Source organism: Selaginella moellendorffii, unplaced genomic scaffold, assembly GCF_000143415.4.
Source record: "Selaginella moellendorffii unplaced genomic scaffold, v1.0 SELMOscaffold_5, whole genome shotgun sequence".
NCBI lineage: Eukaryota > Viridiplantae > Streptophyta > Lycopodiopsida > Selaginellales > Selaginellaceae > Selaginella > Selaginella moellendorffii.
The window spans coordinates 2,100,829-2,119,167 of record NW_003314266.1 but is presented as its reverse complement, the minus strand read 5'-3'; the positions used below and the strand labels follow the sequence as shown (position 1 = coordinate 2,119,167).

General features: G+C 46.5%; 4 protein-coding genes and 1 non-coding gene across 5 annotated transcripts; 3 read left to right on the top strand and 2 right to left on the bottom strand.

Annotated features, from left to right (window-relative positions):
- The first annotated feature begins 610 nt into the window (after nucleotides 1–610).
- Nucleotides 611–5,025, top strand: LOC9660218 (leucine-rich repeat receptor-like serine/threonine-protein kinase BAM1). The gene is made up of 2 exons (XM_002965168.2): nucleotides 611–4,472; nucleotides 4,560–5,025. Exons 1-2 carry the CDS (start codon nucleotides 1,796–1,798, stop codon nucleotides 4,952–4,954), a joined length of 3,072 nt encoding a protein of 1,023 aa, XP_002965214.1. The 5' UTR covers nucleotides 611–1,795; the 3' UTR covers nucleotides 4,955–5,025.
- A 54-nt stretch (nucleotides 5,026–5,079) lies between these two features.
- TRNAF-GAA lies at nucleotides 5,080–5,152 on the top strand. Its single transcript has one exon. It is a non-coding gene; the product is annotated as a tRNA-Phe (tRNA).
- Nucleotides 5,153–7,036, top strand: LOC9659028 (probable proline iminopeptidase). The gene is made up of 11 exons (XM_024669550.1): nucleotides 5,153–5,275; nucleotides 5,325–5,449; nucleotides 5,535–5,727; nucleotides 5,823–5,961; nucleotides 6,026–6,160; nucleotides 6,210–6,308; nucleotides 6,393–6,423; nucleotides 6,485–6,570; nucleotides 6,633–6,743; nucleotides 6,809–6,857; nucleotides 6,908–7,036. Exons 1-11 carry the CDS (start codon nucleotides 5,199–5,201, stop codon nucleotides 6,985–6,987), a joined length of 1,125 nt encoding a protein of 374 aa, XP_024525318.1. The 5' UTR covers nucleotides 5,153–5,198; the 3' UTR covers nucleotides 6,988–7,036.
- LOC112344716 (pentatricopeptide repeat-containing protein At3g26782, mitochondrial-like) lies at nucleotides 7,034–10,521 on the bottom strand. Its single transcript, XM_024670032.1, has 2 exons — nucleotides 10,406–10,521; nucleotides 7,034–9,140 (listed from the first exon to the last, which is right to left on the bottom strand). Exons 1-2 carry the CDS (start codon nucleotides 10,519–10,521, stop codon nucleotides 7,034–7,036), a joined length of 2,223 nt encoding a protein of 740 aa, XP_024525800.1.
- Nucleotides 10,522–11,126: 605 nt separating this feature from the next.
- On the bottom strand, nucleotides 11,127–11,953 carry LOC9660217 (photosystem II repair protein PSB27-H1, chloroplastic). The gene has a single exon (XM_002964825.2). It carries the CDS (start codon nucleotides 11,783–11,785, stop codon nucleotides 11,195–11,197), a length of 591 nt encoding a protein of 196 aa, XP_002964871.2. The 5' UTR covers nucleotides 11,786–11,953; the 3' UTR covers nucleotides 11,127–11,194.
- Between the last annotated feature and the right edge of the window lie 6,386 nt (nucleotides 11,954–18,339).

The following is an 18,339-nucleotide window of genomic DNA, read 5'->3' as shown; positions in this document are numbered from 1 at the left end:
CATTTTAGCAGAGAGTGTTCATCACATGCCTCGAATCGCATAATCTTTTGGAGGAGTTTGTCTCTTTGTCATATGCTATAGCGTCCTTGTCTCGATTCTTTAAGCAGCGAGCGAGCGATTTAATAATCCCCCTGGTGACAAAGAACTCTCCGAGAGTGACACAAAGCCCTAAAATCATACGAACACAGGCCAGGATCAAAATATTTTTCATTCAAGTTGACGGCGACGTAGAAGGTGGGGTATCCCGTACGTACCCATGCATGCACCCGCGCCGTACCTACTACCTACGCTACGTCCTTGGATTAGATAGAGTTAAGTTTTAAGCGGGATTTTAGAAGTCGCACGGGCGCAGTCAAAAGTAATTTCATGTAAATCAAACAACAAGGACAGCACTGCCAGTTTTTACTACATTGAAGTGCGCAGTAAATGTGCCAGGTGAAATTGTTGTAAACCCTAAAAGGCGGGCAAGAACCCTAAAAGAAGAAGATAAGAGCTGGCTCGGCCAGGAGAATTAAAAACGCTCAAAAACGCTCGCGTCGGGGGGGGTTGTTTTCATCCCCAGCGCTGTCGATTGATCGAAACCTCCAAAGAAGAGAAAAAGAAAAACGAAGAAACACAGTGACTTGATCGATCGCCTACATCGCTCTCACTGTCCGTGAGCTCTGCGTCGTCTAGCAGTCGACATTGTTGCGCGCGATCGCAGAGAGATCGCAGCGAGTAATTTCTCCCCTTTGACTGCCAGAATTTGTTTGTGTCAGTCAGGAGTACGCATCTCATAGCTTTCTAGGGTTCTTCTTCTTCTTCTCCTCTTCTTCCTCGCGAGTCGCGGCCAAAAGAGGAATCTCGAATCTCGAATTTCTCATCTTTTCGTCTCAGTCCTAGGCATAGCACTGGAGCTTGAGAGCTCGGCCGCCAGCTGATTGCGATTGCGCGCGAGAGAGATTTCATATCTTTTTTCTCTGGATTGCTGGATCTCTGGCGGCTTTGGTCGATGCATCGGGATGATGGGTCGAATTGGGCGGTCTTAGAATCTCGTCTTTGCAGCCGCCAGGCCCCGCATTGATTCGCGCCCTTTCACTGTTCTTCTCGAGAGTGTGTGTGTGCTAGTGCGGGTGGTGATTAGAAATCAAAAGAAAGAGGGGGACGACGACGAAGCGAACAATCGATAGATCGATCGATCGATCGATCGAGAAAGAGGGCTTTCTTTTAGTTTTTTTCCGCTGGAGCTGGGGACCGACCAACAGACACGCCATAGCTTTCACGGATTAGTGCTGTGTAGCGAGGAGTTCTCGGTCCTTCCTTTTCTTTTTTTTCTAGCGATTTTTTCCCCTGGGTCATTCTGCGCATCCGTGGATGATTCGCGCACAGCTCGCCCCTCTCTCTTTTCAGCAGTGATCTGACACAAAGACGACGAGCAACAAACAAAAGAACTTTTTTTTCCATCTTTTTCTCCCTCCTCTCGACACTCTGTTCTTCCCCAAATCTTTTGTCCACAGTGTGCGAGCCACAGCGCGGCGTCAAAGTGATGATTTGGAGCGAATGTGAGGGACCCAATGGCGCAAAAGATCGATCCCCCCATCACGCACACTCGCCCGGGAGCAGCATTGCCATTCCCCGAATTTGCCCCTCCATCACAGCGCTCATCATCGCCACCATAGCTTGATTGATTCTTCCTGGCTATGGCGGGCGAGCGCGACGCGTCATCGCGAATCAGGTGAACTGTCCAGCTCTAGCTTAGCTCTCCTCGTCCCAAGATCAACGACATTCCATTCCCATCGCGATCGCCAAATCAGGGATGACGCCCATCACTCCCCTGTTCTTGGCGATCGTCGTGTTCTTCACGACCGCGGCAGAGGGATTGACACCGGATGGCCAATCACTCCTGGCATTCAAGGCCTCAATCGAGGATCCAGCGACCCACCTGCGCGATTGGAACGAATCCGACGCAACGCCGTGCCGCTGGACAGGAATCACTTGCGACTCCCAGAACCGCGTCTCCTCTCTCACGCTCTCCAACATGAGCCTCTCGGGATCGATCGCGCCGGGCACGCTCTCGCGCCTCTCCGCGCTCGCCAATCTCTCCCTCGACGTCAACGATCTCGGCGGCGCCCTCCCGGCGGAGCTCTTGGGAGCGCTGCCGCTCCTCCGCTACCTCAACATCTCCCACTGCAACTTCAGCGGCGATTTCCCCGCCAATCTCTCCTCCGCCTCGCCATCGCTCGCGATCCTCGACGCCTACAACAACAACTTCACGGGCGCGCTGCCAATCGGCCTCTCGGCGCTGCCATTGCTCGCCCACGTCCACTTGGGTGGCAGCCTCTTCTCGGGCTCCATCCCGCGCGAGTATGGATCCATCAAGAGCCTCCGCTACCTCGCGCTCTCGGGCAACGATCTTAGCGGCGAGATCCCGGCCGAGATGGGCGATCTCGAGTCGCTCGAGCAGCTCTACCTGGGCTACTACAACCACTTCTCCGGAGGAATCCCTCGATCGTTTGGGCGGCTCAAGAGCCTCCGCCGCCTCGATCTCGCCAGCGCCGGCATCAATGGCTCCATCCCGATCGAGCTGGGGGGGCTCCGCCGCCTCGACACGCTCTTCCTCCAGCTCAATTCCCTCGCCGGATCCATCCCTGACGCGATCGGCGGCCTCCGGGCCTTGCAATCGCTGGATCTCTCGTGCAACCAGCTCACCGGAGGGATCCCCGCGAGCCTGGAGAAGCTCCAGGAGCTCAAGCTCTTGAATCTCTTCCGCAACAATCTCTCCGGGGAGATCCCCTCCTTCGTGGGCGACATGCCCAATCTCGAGGTGCTCTTCCTCTGGGGGAATGGATTCGTGGGCGCCATCCCGGAGTTCCTGGGCGGGAATGGTCAGCTATGGATGCTCGACCTCTCCAAGAACGCGCTCAATGGGAGCGTCCCATCCAGCCTCTGCCGGGGAGGGAAGCTAGCGACGCTCATCCTCCAGCAAAATCGCCTCTCGGGATCCATCCCCGAGGGGCTGGGATCGTGCGCTAGTCTCGAGAAGGTCCGGCTGGGCGACAATCTCCTCTCGGGCGCGATCCCGCGGGGGCTGTTCGCGCTGCCCAATCTCGACATGGTGGAGCTCATGAGGAACAAGCTGGATGGGGTCATGGGCGACGAGGAATTCGCCGCGCCCAAGCTCGAGAAGATCGATCTGAGCGAGAATCTTCTCCGGGGGGAGATCTCCGAGGGGATTGGAGCGCTCTCCATGCTCAAGGAGCTCCAGATCTCCTACAATCGCCTCGCGGGCGCGGTGCCGGCGGGGCTGGGGCGGATGCAATGGCTCCTCCAGCTCAATCTCACTCACAATTTCTTCTCGGGAGGGATTCCTCCAGAGATCGGCAGCTGCCGCTCGCTCACAATGCTGGATCTCAGCGTCAACCAGCTCTCCGGCGAGATCCCGCGATCGCTGGAAGCGCTCGAGGTGCTGGGCGTGCTCAACCTCTCCAGGAACGCATTCTCGGGCGGGATCCCGCGGGGGATCGCGCTGCTCCAGAGCCTCAACTCGGTGGATTTCTCCTACAATCGCCTCAGCGGCGCCATCCCGGCCACGGATCAGGCCTTCAATCGCAGCAGCTACGTGGGGAATCTCGGGCTGTGTGGCGCGCCGCTGGGGCCGTGCCCCAAGAACCCTAATTCTCGCGGCTATGGCGGCCATGGGCGCGGGCGCAGCGATCCGGAGCTCCTGGCGTGGCTCGTCGGCGCGCTCTTCTCCGCGGCGCTGCTGGTGCTGGTGGTGGGCGTGTGCTGCTTCTTCCGGAAGTACCGACGCTACCTCTGCCGGCTAGGGTTCTTGCGCCCGCGATCGCGCGGCGCCGGGGCCTGGAAGCTCACCGCGTTCCAGAAGCTGGGGGGATTCAGCGTCGCCCACATCCTGGAATGCCTGAGCAACGAGGACAACATCATCGGCCGCGGCGGATCGGGCATCGTCTACAAGGGCGTGATGCCATCCGGCGAGATCGTGGCGGTGAAGAAGCTCTCGGGATTCAATCCCGCGGCCGCGGCAGGGGTAGCGCGCGGCAAGATCGGCGGCTCCATGAGCCACAGCGATCACGGATTCTCGGCCGAGGTCCAGACCCTGGGAAAGATCCGGCACCGCAACATCGTCAAGCTCCTAGGGTTTTGCTCCAACAAGGAGACCAACGTCCTCGTCTACGAATACATGCCCAATGGCAGCCTCGGGGAGGCGCTCCATGGATCCAGCAAGGGCGCCGTGATGCTCGACTGGGCGACGCGCTACAAGATCGCGCTCCAGGCCGCCAATGGGCTGTGCTACCTCCACCACGACTGCTCGCCGCTCATCGTCCACCGCGACGTCAAATCCAACAACATCCTCCTCGACGCCGAGTTCCAGGCGCGCGTCGCGGATTTCGGCCTCGCCAAGCTCTTCCAGGACTCGGGGAAATCGGAATCCATGTCCTCCATCGCCGGATCCTATGGCTACATCGCCCCAGGTGAGAGACGGTTTTTTAGGGTTCTTGAGGTGGTTTTTTAGGGTTCTTGAGTGTCCGGTTCTAACGAACTTTTGGGAACTTTCGCAGAGTATGCTTACACGCTCAAGGTGAACGAGAAGAGCGATATCTACAGCTTTGGAGTGGTGCTGCTGGAGCTCGTGTCGGGGCGGCGGCCGATCGAGCCGGAGTTTGGCGATGGAGTGGACATTGTCCAATGGGTGAGGAAGAAGATCCAGACCAAGGACGGGGTGCTGGAGGTGCTCGACTCGCGGATCCGGGAGGAGAATTTGCCGCTCCAGGAGATCATGCTGGTGCTGAGAGTGGCGCTGCTGTGCACGAGCGATCTCCCGGTGGACAGGCCGACGATGCGGGATGTTGTGCAAATGCTGGGGGATGCCAGGCCCGGGAAGAACAAGGAGGAGAGCAGCACGGATTTTGGGGATCTGTCATCCTCGCAATCGCAGCTCCTGTCCCCAGTTTGATCTTCTTCGGCCATAGACAAGAGCTTGATGATACGAATCAAGGGAATATATTTTTTTTCGCCTTTCGTTTAGCTTAAGAACAAATCGTGCTTAAATCTGATAATAAGATTTAATTTTACGGATAAGCGGGGATAGCTCAGTTGGGAGAGCGTCAGACTGAAGATCTGAAGGTCGCGTGTTCGATCCACGCTCACCGCATTTTCTCGTTTTGGCTCCAAAAGGAAGGACCTAAGTTCTTCCAAGAATGGCGATGGTGTTCTTTGGTTCCACTGGCGGCTATGTCCATCACCACCATAGAAATGTGTCGCTCCAATCCTCCAGGTTTGCTACCCATCGACCCAAAGTCTTTTATGTTTCGTTTTGTTTGTAGAGCCGCGGTTTCTTCCAGTTTGTTTGCTCCCAGCTCCAGCATCTCTAATGGCTACCTCAAAGTCTCGGAGCTCCACACCATTTACTATGAGACTTTTGGAAATCGTTGCGGACAATCAGCCGTGTGTAAGTGGTGATCGATCGAGCGTCTTACTTGCGTAGAAATCTGTGAGTTCTCAAGTGGATTTTTTTTTAAAAATTTTTTTTGCAGTTCTTCATGGAGGTCCAGGAGCTGGATGCACACGAAGGCATGCACAGTTCTTCGATTCCCAGCGCTATCACATTGTGCTGCTTGATCAGAGAGGCTGTGGCAAATCCACGCCGAAAGGATGCCTCCAAGAGAACACGACTTGGGACCTTGTGGATGATCTGGAGAAGCTACGGAAGCATTTGAACGTCGAGAGGTTCGTCATCTTGGAACTTTTCTCTCTTTACTTTCAACTCTCCAAGAAGGATCTCGTCACTCAATCGTTCTTTCTTTGTTTTTTCTTATCGAAAGATGGCTTGTTCTTGGTGGTTCTTGGGGTGCAACGCTGGGACTTGCCTACGCACAAGCTTATCCACAAGTTGTCCATGCGCTTATATTGCGAGGAGTGTGCTTGTTTCGCCAGAGGGAGATCGATTGGATCTACAAACAGGTGAAAGTTTGGACTTGAGCTTAGAGTTTTTCTTTTCTTTTTTCACCTTACTTTTCTTTACCAGGGCGGTGCAAGCTCGATCTTCCCGTTCTCTTGGAAGAACTTCGTGTCAGTTCTTGAGCCGGACGAACAAAACGATGTTTTGACGTCGTTCTACAAAAGATTGACTTCCTCTGATCCCTCCCGCCAGCTATCAGCAGTAAGAATCCAGCTCTCGTTTCGTCTTCTAAAATAACTGGTATTTCCAGAGTCGGGCCTGGTTTTCATGGGAGATGGCTCTTAGCTTCTTCTCAGTAGAACAATCGCTCGCTTGGAATGGAGAGCAATACTCGAATCCTTCCGGAAAAGTAAGAGTATTGCTGTAATCCTTCGTGGCTGTTTGATCTTTTTGTTGCTTCTAATACTTGCAGGCTTTTCATGTTTCGTGCTAGATCCTGAGCCTAACCGCGGAAGAAAAAACAAGTTAGTAGTCTAACACTGATAAGAATTGTTTCTCACGACCATTGCATGTTCTTTTTCGTAGATCATCAAACTCTTGAGTGGCTTCCTACCGGCGATGCAAAAATGCCTTCTCAAGTTGTTCAAGCAAGGCTAGAATGCCATTACTCTGTAAGTTCTTCTCCTTTTTTCTCTTTCTCTTCTTCTTTGTTTCATTGCTAACACATCCACAGATGAGAAACGGATTCCTGAAAGACCAGCAGCTCTTGGAAGGAGTAAGGAGGATCAGACACATTCCTTGTGTGATCATCCATGGTCGCTACGATTTTGTCTGTCCCGTTGTTGTGAGTCATTCGCGATTCTTTCCTTCCCATTCTGCTAGTTCTTACAGGAAGCTTCGTCTTTCCAGAATGCGGTCGACCTTCACTGCGCGTGGCCAGAGGCTGAGCTGAAAATCGGTATGCTTGAGAAGCTTTTCGCAAAGGTTTTAAACTGGTGATACTCGCAGTGGGAGATTCTGGCCATTCCATGTATGAGAAAGGTATAGCAAGAGAGCTTGTTTTAGCTACAAACAAGTTCTTAGCTTAGAGTTGCAATGGAAAACGTTTTTGCGAATGAAAGTACCTCTTTAATCTTACCAGAAGTCTCCACACGAACAAGCACCATCGCGAAACGCGTGGAACCTGCTCGAGTCCCTACAAATGATCTCCCGCCGCTCAATCCTGGAAAAAAACGCCGTCGCCGAGTGACAATCGTCGCAAACTCTCAAGTTCTTCGCAATCCTGATCGTAGTCCCGGGGGAGGAATTCACGAGCGCACACGCGATCGCCAGCCTCTCACTGTGACAACATAGCGACCTCTCCTTGTCGGCATCGGAAGCTCTCTTCCTCGCAGCGCTCGCCAAGTCCGCAACGTAGCCTTTTTCGTTCATCTTCACCGCGAGCTCTCCCAACTTTCGCTGGATCTCTTCCATCTGTGGATGCCGCACGTCCCCGGCCACGAACTTGTGCACTGCCCCCGTCTCGTCCGTCCACCAGCTCAATCCCGGCCTCGCAAGCCCGCCACCTTTCCTCCTCATCTCGTAAACTCGCGGCATCTCCTGCCACATCCCCAAGCTCGCATAAGTCGCAAGCATGAGCGAGTAAGCAGCAGGATCTCTCTCGTCCAGCTCCACGACCTTTTCGAAAGCGAGCTTTGCCATCTCTACGTTCTTCCACTTCTTGCAAGCCCCCAAGACGGTCATCCAGTGCCCGACTGTAGCATCTTCCATGGCTTCCACCATCTTCACGGCTTCGTCTAGCCTGTTACCGCGTCCCAAGAGATCCACCATGCATAGGTAGTGCTCCGGCCCTGGCTGGATCCCAAACTTTAGCTCCATCGCTTGGAAGATCGCCTGGCCTTTGGCGACCAGGCCGGCGTGGCTGCTCGCCGTGAGAAGGCACACGAAAGTCACACTGTTTGGACGAAAGCCTTGGTCGAGAAACGCGCAGAACGTCTCAAACACGAGCCGGGTGTTTCCCTCGCGGCTATATCCTGAAAGCAACGCAGTCCACAGCACCGAGTCAGGCTTTGCAAGCGAATCGAATACCTGGAGTGCGCTCTGCATGCTTCCACACCGAGCGTATGAATCCAGCAGCGAGCACGCGATGATCTCGTTCTCGTCCGCGACTCCACGCCGGCATATCTCCGAGTGGATCAACCGGGTGGCGCTCAAGGCGACCATGGTGCCGCTGGCCTTGAGCACAGCCACGAAGCTCCGAGCATCCGGCTCGGTGTGATCATCCATGATCATCTGGAAGAAGAGATCCAAAGTTTCCTCTCCTTGCTCGTTTGACGCGTGTCCCGCGAGGAGCGTGTTCCACAGCACCAAGTCTCGCTTCTGGATCCTCGCAAAGGCCCTGCTCGCGTCCGTGAGGCTCCCACTCTTGGCATAGGCGTCAACCAGAGCGTTCCCCACCATGATGTCGTGCGAGTCTAAGTTCTTGCGAGAAGCTTGGACGTGCAAAGCCATGGTTTTCTCGAGAGCCTTGGTCTTTACCATCGTCCCGTCGATCTCCCGGCCTTGTTCCTTCTCGGCCAGCCCGGCACAGGCCTTAAAACCGGCAGTAAAGCTCAAACCATCCGCTCGAAGAGCTTCCACCTCCATCATCGAGAGAAACTCGAAAGCTAGCTGTTCTTCTCCACAGTCTGCAAATCCCTGTACGAGCGCGTTCCAGGTAATCAAGTCGCGGTTCCCAGCACCGGCAAAAACTCTCCAAGCGTCGGCCATGCTCCCACACTTCGCATACGCGTCCACCAAAGTGTTCTTCACGAAAACATCCTCTTGAAAGCCTCGGGCTGCCGCGAGAGCGTGCACAGCCATGGATTTCTCCAGTGAAACAGGCTTCACCATCGTTTTGCTGCCGGAAGCTTTGGACTCCTCCACGGCCAAACTCGTGCAAGCCTTCAGCGCAGCCACGAAAGTCCGACCATCAAAGTGGAAGCTTGTCCTGCGTTCCATGCTTGCAAAGAGAACCAGCGCGAGCTCGCCTTGGCCGTTCTCGGCGTATCCCAGGATGAGCGAGTTCCAGGAGACGATGCTGTGGCGATCCATTTTGGCGAAGACTCGAGCAGCGTCCACCATGGCTCCACACTTAGCGTACATGCTGAGCAGCGTGTTTGCAATGTAAATGTTGGAGTCGTGTCCATTGTGAGCGGCGTTTGCGTGGACGAGCCTTCCCTTTGGGAGGTCTCTGGAGCTCCTGCACGATTTCAAGGCAGTGACGAGCTGGGAGATTACCTCAAAGCATTGATCGTTTCGAGGATATTGGAGCGATTGAAAAAGCTCCATTCATGTTGAGCCAGGATCGCCCATGAACCACCACTACCCTAAAAAAATTGCCCATAAACCCTAAATCAACAACTATGCTTCTTAGAATTAAACTTTAAACGGGGTTGGTGTAAGGCCAAAATGACACGTGGTAGCAAGCTACCGGTGGCCCCCCTCCCACAAAAAATTAGATAGTAACGTTCCCCATATCATCAATCGAAATACCACTTTTTTATATCAATCAAAACAATCAAACAAGTCTATAAATTTGCCAATGTTACCATCTCCATGTTCAAAGAGATTGGAATCAATTCCGTTTGGATCTCTTCCCATTTGCCTTGTTGATACAAATCAAGGGAATAGCATGTATTAAGAGTTTAGAATTTAAAGTTTTTAGTAGGGTCACACGATAGTGCTTGAGATCGAAGAACTGTGCGTGTCTTCGCGTGCATCCAGCTCTTGGACCTCCATGAAGAACTGAAACCCAAAACAATTTCAACGTGTTCGTTCTTTGTTTTTTCTTTTCGAAAGATGGCTTGTTCTTGGTGGTTCTTCGGGAGAGACGGTAGGACTTGCTTACACACAAGTTTATCCGGGAGTTGTCACTGCGCTTATATCACAGCTTGTTTCGCCCGATTGGATCTACAAACAGGTGAAAGTGTGGACTTTTCTTTACCATGGCGGTGGAAGCTCAATCTTCCCGTTTTCTTGGAAGAACTTTGTGTCAGTTCTTGAGCCTGATGAACAAAACGATGTGACGTCGTTCTATAAAAGATTGACGTCCTCTGATCTTTTCCTTCAGTTATCGGCAGTAAGAGTCCAACTCTAGAAGTGGTTTATTCTTCTAAACTGGATTTCCAGAGTCGCATGGGAGATGGCTCTTAGCTTCGTCTCGAGAGAACTATCTCTCGCTTGGCCATACTTGAATTGGAAACTTTGTGGCTGTTTAATCTTTGCAGGCTTTTGATGTTTCGTGCTAGATCCTGAGCCTAGCTGCGCAAGAGAAAACAAGTTAGTAGTCAAACACTGATAAGAATTGTTTTTCACAATAGTGTTAAGTTCGCTCTGATATCATCGAACTCAATACAAACTTGACCGGCGATGCGAAAATGCGTTCTCAAGTTGTTCAAGCAAGGCTAGAATGCAGTTTTTCTGTAAGTTATTCTTCTCCTTCCTCTTTGAAAGCTCTTCTTTCACCTCGCCACAATGGACACGACTCTGGCATTTACATTGCAAACACGCTGGTTAGCATCCATGGTGGGAGTCTTCGCCAGAATGGATTTCCATAGCGTCGTCTCCTGGAACTCCCTCATACGCCGAGAATGGCCAACGTGAGCTCGTGCAAGTATGGAGTGTAGCACAAGCTTCCATTTTGATGGTCACACTTTCGTGTATGGCTTGTACGAGTTTGGGATTGGAGGAGTCCGATGATGAAGCCAGTCTCGGTGGAGAAATCCATGGCCGTGCACGCTTTACCGGCGGATGGTTTCATAAAGAACACTTTGGTAGACGCGTATGCAAAGTGTGGGAGCATGGCTGACGCTTTGCTGGTGCTGGAACCGCGACTTGGTTACATGGAACGCGCTCATACAGGATTCGCAGATTGTGGAGAAGAAGAGCTAGCGTTCATGGTTATGGACGATCAAACGAGCCGGACACTCAGAGCTTCGTGGCTGTTCTCAAGGCCAGCGGCACCATGGTCACCACCCGCTCGGAGATATGCCGGCGTGGAATCACAGACGAGAACGCGATCATCCCGTGCTTGCTGCAGGATTCATACGCTCGGTGCAGAGCACACACCAGGTATTCGATTCGCTTGCAAAGCCTGGCACTGCCTTGCTTTCAGGTATAGGCTCGTGTTTTGCAAAGGTTTTAAGGGTTTTAAACTATTCCATCTACTGTCCATAAACCACCTAAATTAGTCCATAATTTCTTGGCATCGTTCAGTGAATATGCCAGATTTTGATTATTGGTCAAAGCCTTGTTCTATCGTCCCCTACTCAACGCCTTCTCGGCGTCTTTCACTTCCTCGAGGATTCTTTGCTGGCGCTTGGCCGGGATGGTGCTCGAGGGCCCGAAGCTAATGTAGTGCCCGGAGATGGCGTTGAGCACCGAGTACATGTTGCTGAAGGAGGGCTTCCCGGCGACGCTCTTCTCTCTCCGGTACTTGGCGACCCAAGAGTTTGAGCTCTGCCGGAGGCTCGCCACCGCGTTGGGCTTTGCCGGATCGGTCTTCTCCAGCGCCAGCGTCTCCTTCACCTTGGCAATCACGGCCTCGGTGTCCGATTTGTAATCCTCGATGAAGTCTGCCAATGCCGCGCAGGGATGGAGCTCCATCATCCCCGCCAACACAATGCCGGTGGTGGAAGCCAACACCGCTTGCCTCCGCGAGAGCGACGGTGGGCTCTCCAACTTTTCTTCCTGGATCATTCTAATGGGATTGGAATGCTCCACGCTTGATCTTGCTACCCCTGAGAGATTTCTAGCTGAAGGAGGCGATTGCGGTACCTGCTGTGGAGCGTAAATCTTGGGAAGTCGCAGGAAGGAGGAGGAGAATGCCATTGCCGCTGCTGCCATAGCCAACAACGAACCGGCTCCGCGAGAAAACCCTCCATTGATGAAGCATATTCTAAAGATTCGGATTGTGCCAATAGGAAGCCGCAGATATGACACGTATGCTTATCCAGTCGTATTTTCTTTCGTTATAATTAAGAAAAAGGATAAAAGAATTTTTATTTTAAATTAATGTTAAACTTTAATATTAACATTGCTAGCTTTGGACTTGACATACTCTCTTTGGCTCAGCCGCGTGAAGCACAGCAATGGCACTCTTGATCTTGCTATGGATGATTCCCCTGTTCTTGCTCGATCGCTCGGCAGCACAAGGCATTCCACCCGACGAGCCAAGCAGCGACGCCAAACCTGGTGTCGTGTATAACGCCACCCGCAAGACCACCCAAGGGAGCCAGTTCCAGAAGAATGTGGAGACGGTCATCCAGTTCCTCTATGAGCACAATCCTCCCAATGGATTCGCTTCATGCCTTGGCTATGGTGATTTCCCCGACACCACTCACGGCCACATTGGCTGCTACAACATGTCGGATCAGACAAGCTGCGCCTCGTGCATCCAGCAGGCCTACAGTCAGTTCCAGCAAGTGGCTTCTCTTGCCGTGGGTGGCGTGCTTTGGATCAACGACACCTCCAATCGTTGCCGCTTGAGATTCGAGAACTACAACTTTACTGCCGAGCTGGTCAAAATGAGTAAGTTTCTCTAATATCACTAGATGCATCTCGTATGAGAAGCTTGTGCTTGTAGGTGTGTTGGGGGTGCTGGGTCCGAATGTTTCAGCTCCTGCGCTAGCTCCAATACCTCCATTAAGTTCTTCTCCTCCGGCTCGAGCATCCAGTTCCTCTTCTTGGCCATGGGGACTCGTGGGAGGAGCAGTGGGACTTTGTTTGCTCTTGGGTGTTGCTGGCTTTGCCATATGGAGATGGAGGATACATACCAAGTTGGTTTGGCGCCAGAGGCGTGGAGACGATACCGACATCGAAAGTAAGTGTTATTTTCTCTCGAGTGTTCTTCCCGTTTTTGACGTGGTTTGCTTCGTTGACAACAGGAAGCATTGAAGGTCCTCTTGTGTTCAAGTACCAGGATTTGTCTCTAGCCACTGATAGCTTCAGCGAGAAGAACAAGCTTGGACAAGGTGGATTTGGAACTGTTTACAAGGTTAGTTCTTTATTCTGTGAAGTTGCACGCCTAGAACTATCTTGTTTCTTGTAGGCCACCTTAAACAGTGGCTCGCAAGTAGCAGTGAAGAAGCTCTCCTTGCAGTCTAACCAAGGCAAAAGAGAGGTCGTGAACGAGATCATCATTATCATGGGAATTCAGCACCGAAATCTTGTAAGGCTCAAAGGCTATTGTGTTGAGGCAGATGAAAGGCTGCTCGTCTACGACTTCCTCAACAAAGGCAGCCTTGACCGAGCGCTCTTCAGTAATAATCCTTGTTTCTCTCCATTCTTTCTAACGATAAGCTTTATCCGCAGGTTCTGGATCAAACGCGTTCGTTGACTGGCAGTCACGCTTTCAAATTGCCATTGGGATAGCTCGTGGTCTTGCTTACTTGCACGAGGAGTCCCATGTCCAGGTTATCCACGGAGACATCAAAGCCAGCAACATCAAGCTGCAGCCAAAGATCTCCGACTTTGGGATATCAAACTTGGACAAAAGCTTCATGAGTACAAAGGTGGCCGGCACATTGTAATCCTCTTCCTTCCGCAGTCTGGACAAAACTCACGCCATTCTTCTAGTGGATACATGGCACCCAAGTACGCAACTCGAGGGCGATTGACAGCCAAAGCCGATGTCTTTATCTACGGAATCCTCGTCCTAGAGCTCGCCAGCGGCAGAGGAGCTCTTACTTCAACTGGTAAGTCGATCAAATTAGAACCGATAACCAATGCTTTCATGGCTGCAGTCTTGGAAACTCGTCATGGCAAACAGGATGAGCGAATGCATTGACAAGAGGCTGGGCAGTGTCTATGTGGTGGAGGAGGTTTCTAGACTGCTCCGTGTTGCCATGCTATGTACGCAAGAACATGAGGAAGCTCGACCAACAATGAGTGACGTTGTGGCCATGTTGCTGGGATATCTTGAGATTGGCACTCTTCCCACTAAGCTCCCACCAGGTAAGGAGCTCCTCAACGAATACAAGTAGTGATGATTTGAATTCCCTGGATATGCTGCATTGAGCAAAAGTGTCAGAAGTTTCCAGACTCTTAAAGGTGCCACAGTAGAAGTCAAGGGTGGTTGGGTGGTATAACATAGTCTAGGGAGACTAGATTTTTGTCTTTTTGCATTGGATCATAACATTGGCTCTACCAACTTTAAAATTTTGTCCAAGCCGAGGAAATAAAGAAGAAAGGTACACTAAAGCTGGATCTAACACATTTTACTAGAGTTTCTCTTAAACCCCATCATGTAAACCTTCATGCCATCTAATGCTAAGCTTGCAATCTTGCAATCTTTCTGCTGTGCAAACCCAGTGACGAGTGCCATCCACACCACTTCATCCTGTTCTTTGAGTTGGAAATATAGGACTATATAGTAACAGCTCTAGGTTTTTGAGTTGGCAGGACAATAAATTGACTCATGTGAAGAATGATTTAGCTACAGCAAGAAGCTGTTAATTAGCCACTATTATAATAAATTGCTGCGCATTGCGTTGCAGCAACGCTTGGTTTGCTTTTGTTTTTAAATATTTTTTATTATGATATATAATTTGTTATGATCTGTCCAATATGCAGGTGCTATTCCTGCTTTTGTATATATTATATCTTTTATCCATATATGATCTATTAATTTATTATTACGTGTATTGTGTTTTATTATTTGTATATATCCTTCTTTCTCCATTATTGTTTGAAGTGGTTTTACTTCTTCTATTTGGTAGTCAATATTAAAATCTCCTGTAATTATTACTGGTTTTTTATTATCTATTTTCTGTATATATTTTTGTAGTTGTTTTATGAATATATGTATATTTGTTCCAGGTTTTCTATGTAAATTTATTATCTGTAATTGTTTTTTATTTTTTTCTAGTGATACATATGACATTGCCATTGTTTCTGTTTTTAAATGTTCTACTATTTCTGATTTGTAGTCATTTGTATGCAATATTGCTATATGTGGGGGTTGTTCATGTATATATGATTTATATTTATTAAAATATAAATCCTCATGTTTTTGTGTTCTTACTTCTTGCATACATATTATATCTGATGTTAATAATTGTGAATCACTCTTTATATCTTCTTGATGTGCAGTAATAGATCTTGTATTTAGAACTTGTATAATTGTTTGTTTAGCTGTTTTTTCTTTTTGTAAATCTATTAGATCAATTTGCCATGGTGCTTCTGTTGTCATTCTTATTATTTCTTTAGCTGCATCTTTATTGATTTTAATATGTTTATGTTCAATTGGTCTATATAAATGTATCCCTTTTAATGTTTGTGCTCTTGATAATGCAGTATATGCTTGTCCTAGATATTTTGTTTTATATGGGTCATATCCTAATTGCATAACTGTTGATCCTTGTGCTCTATGTATTGTTCTTCCTGCGCATGGTTGTACTGGAAATTGGGTTTTACTTATAACATAGTTTTTATTTTTAGTAATATTTATTGTTCTTGTTATTTTTTTTATTGGTGTCCAGTTTTTTTCATTATTTTGCTTTATTGTTATGTTTTCTTTAGCTCTTGTTTTTTCACCTGTTTTTATATTTGGGAATTCTATCCACATTATTTGTTCTTCTTCAATCTGGGTTATATCTTGTAATACTCCATCTGCTCCATTTACTAATCCATCTTCTGTTGCTATATTTTGTGTTATTTCAATTGCCATTTTCTTTTTCAAATGTAATATTTTATGTAGTCCTTGTGTTTTTCTTGTGTCATCTGGCAGCGAAAAATGTGTAGGACAGGAATTTCCATGTTTGTCTTGTGCTTCTATAATTATATCTTTACCTTGTATGTGTTGTATTATTTTTTCATTATGTTCTCTTACTTGTTCATTAGTTGCAAATATAGAATAGTATTCTGTGTTATATGTATCTGTAGTGACTTGTTTATTTATATATTCTAGCTCTTTATCTGTTTGTTCTCCTATTTTTATTTTATTTAAAGCTTTTATAAAGATTATATCATCTTTTTGCCTCATTATTTCAGTAAGTTCATAGATTTTAAAATTATTTTTCCATGGGTGGTGTATGGAGACATCATTTTCAGGTCTATATGTTTTTGTTGAATAAATTGGTGCTTCAAATGTAAGATTTAATTGATAGAAATCACCTGTAAATATACAATCCATCCCACCAAAGTCTATTCCATATGTTGTTTTGAAGCTTTCACATCTTCTATTTATATCTTGTAGCATTTCTATACTTACCATTGATATTTCATCTATTACTAAACATTTTATTGTTGAAAACTTTCTTTTATATTTATCTAATGTGTCATTTGTTAATATTGTTTGACGTTGTTTTGATGCTTCTGGTCGAAATGCAAAAGCTGAATGTATTGTTGAACCATTTATATTACAAGCTGCTTTTCCTGTAGGTGCTGTTATTAATATTGTTTGTCCTGGTTCATTATTTATATCTTGGTTTGTTTTATAATATCGTTTGAGTGTTTTTATAAGTGTATTTAAAAGCATTGATTTTCCAGTTCCTGCTCCTCCTGTTAAAAATAAGCATAATTTTTTGTTAGGTTGTTTTATTTTTTTCAATATGAAGTCATCATGTATTATTCTTTGCTTTTTATTAAGAGTTCTTAATAATTGGTGATATTTACTAGTTTCCATAAGGTATTCATCTTGTATTATAATTGTTGTATTTGTTAAAATTTTATCTTTTATATTTAAATTTAATTTTTTGTTAATTTTCATTTTGAATAAATCTTTCTTTATATCAAATTCATCTGTTTGGTTTGTGTTTATTTCTTGTATATACTGTGCTTGTTCTTTTAATAATTTATTTGATTCTTGTTCTGGATTCTCCCAATCAAATTCATTCTCATTTGTTACTTTTTTATATATGTATCGATGTTGTTTTTCATTTATTTGTTCCATATTTGCTTCATATGCATTCATGTATGTTGTGTACATTTCTTTAAGATCTTCTTCTTTTCTAAATTTTTTATGTAAGATTAATCTTTCAAATGCCCACTTTTCTGGATCTTTTTCTTTACTAAAGTTTATATATCTAATTATATTTTTTTTTTTATGTTTTCGTGTTGTTACTTCTTTTTCAATTATATATTCAGTTGTTATCTCTGCTAATGTTAAATCTTCTAATTCTTCTGGTCTTTGCATGTATTTTTCAATTAGTCCAGATACTGCTATATCTGTTTCATCTTCTTGCATTTTTGCAAGGTCTTGTTTCATTTTTAAACGCTTTGTTCGTTGTTCTTGTGGTTTAGTATCAATGAACTTTACAGTTCTAGACATATGATGAAATGGGATTGACAATATTAAAAAAAGTGCTTGTGGAATTGGCATTTCCCTACCACGTATGAAGCTATTTCCTAATAACCGAACTCTATTAAATGCATTTGTTCCTTCTTTTTGGCATTTTTTAAATACAGTTGATAATGTCTTTGTTATTTCTGTTTCAATACATGCAATGTATGATAAACAATATGATGCTGCTGCATATGGATCAAGAATAATTTGTATATCTACATTTGATTGCCACAGATTTGATAATTTGTTATTAAAAGTATTTGTGTTTATGTCTTTTGGTTTTCGTTTATAAAATTTTTTTGTATTTGTTATTGTTGATCTTATTGTAGCTTTATATTGCTCATATGTTATTCCTATTATTTTTAAATATTCATCAAACTCTAAATCTTTTAGATCTATAGTTTTATCTTCTAGTATTGTTTTTATTTTTTTGTAAATTATTGTATATGAATCCTTTTCATGTTTTGTAATGTCTTTTATAGGCTCTAAGATTTCTGTTTGTGGCATTGGAGGAATTGGGTAATTAAATCTACAATTTATATTTTTATATTTTTTACTTGTTTTTCTATGTTTATGAGTTTGAACATCTTTTATATTATCTGGTAGTTTCTCTAAATCAGTACATATATTTTCATTAGCATATTCTTTTATTTGTTCTAATGTTTGTGGTGGATTTTCTAACCATATTAGTGCATGTTCATGTGGTGTACCACGTTGTTGAAATTGTGTTACAAATATATAGTCTTTTACTTTCCTTCCAAATATGTGATAATTGGACATTAATATTTTTCTAAATGCTGATGTTTTATGTGCATAATATCGTATTGTGGTGATTGGATCAGCTCTTAGTATTTTATATATTTTCTCTTTTTCATTTAAATTTTCTATCTCTTCTTTTTGTAATATATCTGTATTTAAATGTTTTAAAGCATTTATTAATGGTTCCCAATGTCTTTCTGAACAACTAAAAATTAAAAATAGTGTTGGTGGTCCTAATTGTCTTATCATGGCAAATGCATCTTTTTTTAGTGCTTCTAAATTATCTGGTGATGTTCTTAGATTTTTTAAATCTCTAAAACCTATGTTTGATTTTAATATTTTATCCATATTTCCA

Bases quoted from the DNA above. Each gene is read 5' to 3' on its own strand.
- LOC9660217 (XM_002964825.2), bottom strand. From the start codon at position 11,785: ATGGCAGCAGCGGCAATGGCATTCTCCTCCTCCTTCCTGCGACTTCCC.
- LOC9659028 (XM_024669550.1), top strand. From the start codon at position 5,199: ATGGCGATGGTGTTCTTTGGTTCCACTGGCGGCTATGTCCATCACCAC. The intron at 5,728-5,822 runs GTTCGTCATCTT...TCTTATCGAAAG, and splicing joins AAGCATTTGAACGTCGAGAG to ATGGCTTGTTCTTGGTGGTT. The intron at 6,309-6,392 runs GTAAGAGTATTG...GTTTCGTGCTAG, and splicing joins ACTCGAATCCTTCCGGAAAA to ATCCTGAGCCTAACCGCGGA.
- LOC112344716 (XM_024670032.1), bottom strand. From the start codon at position 10,521: ATGAGGGAGTTCCAGGAGACGACGCTATGGAAATCCATTCTGGCGAAG. The intron at 9,141-10,405 runs GTGAAAGAAGAG...GAAATCGTGCAG, and splicing joins GTCGTGTCCATTGTGGCGAG to GAGCTCCAGAGACCTCCCAA.
- LOC9660218 (XM_002965168.2), top strand. From the start codon at position 1,796: ATGACGCCCATCACTCCCCTGTTCTTGGCGATCGTCGTGTTCTTCACG. The intron at 4,473-4,559 runs GTGAGAGACGGT...GAACTTTCGCAG, and splicing joins CTATGGCTACATCGCCCCAG to AGTATGCTTACACGCTCAAG.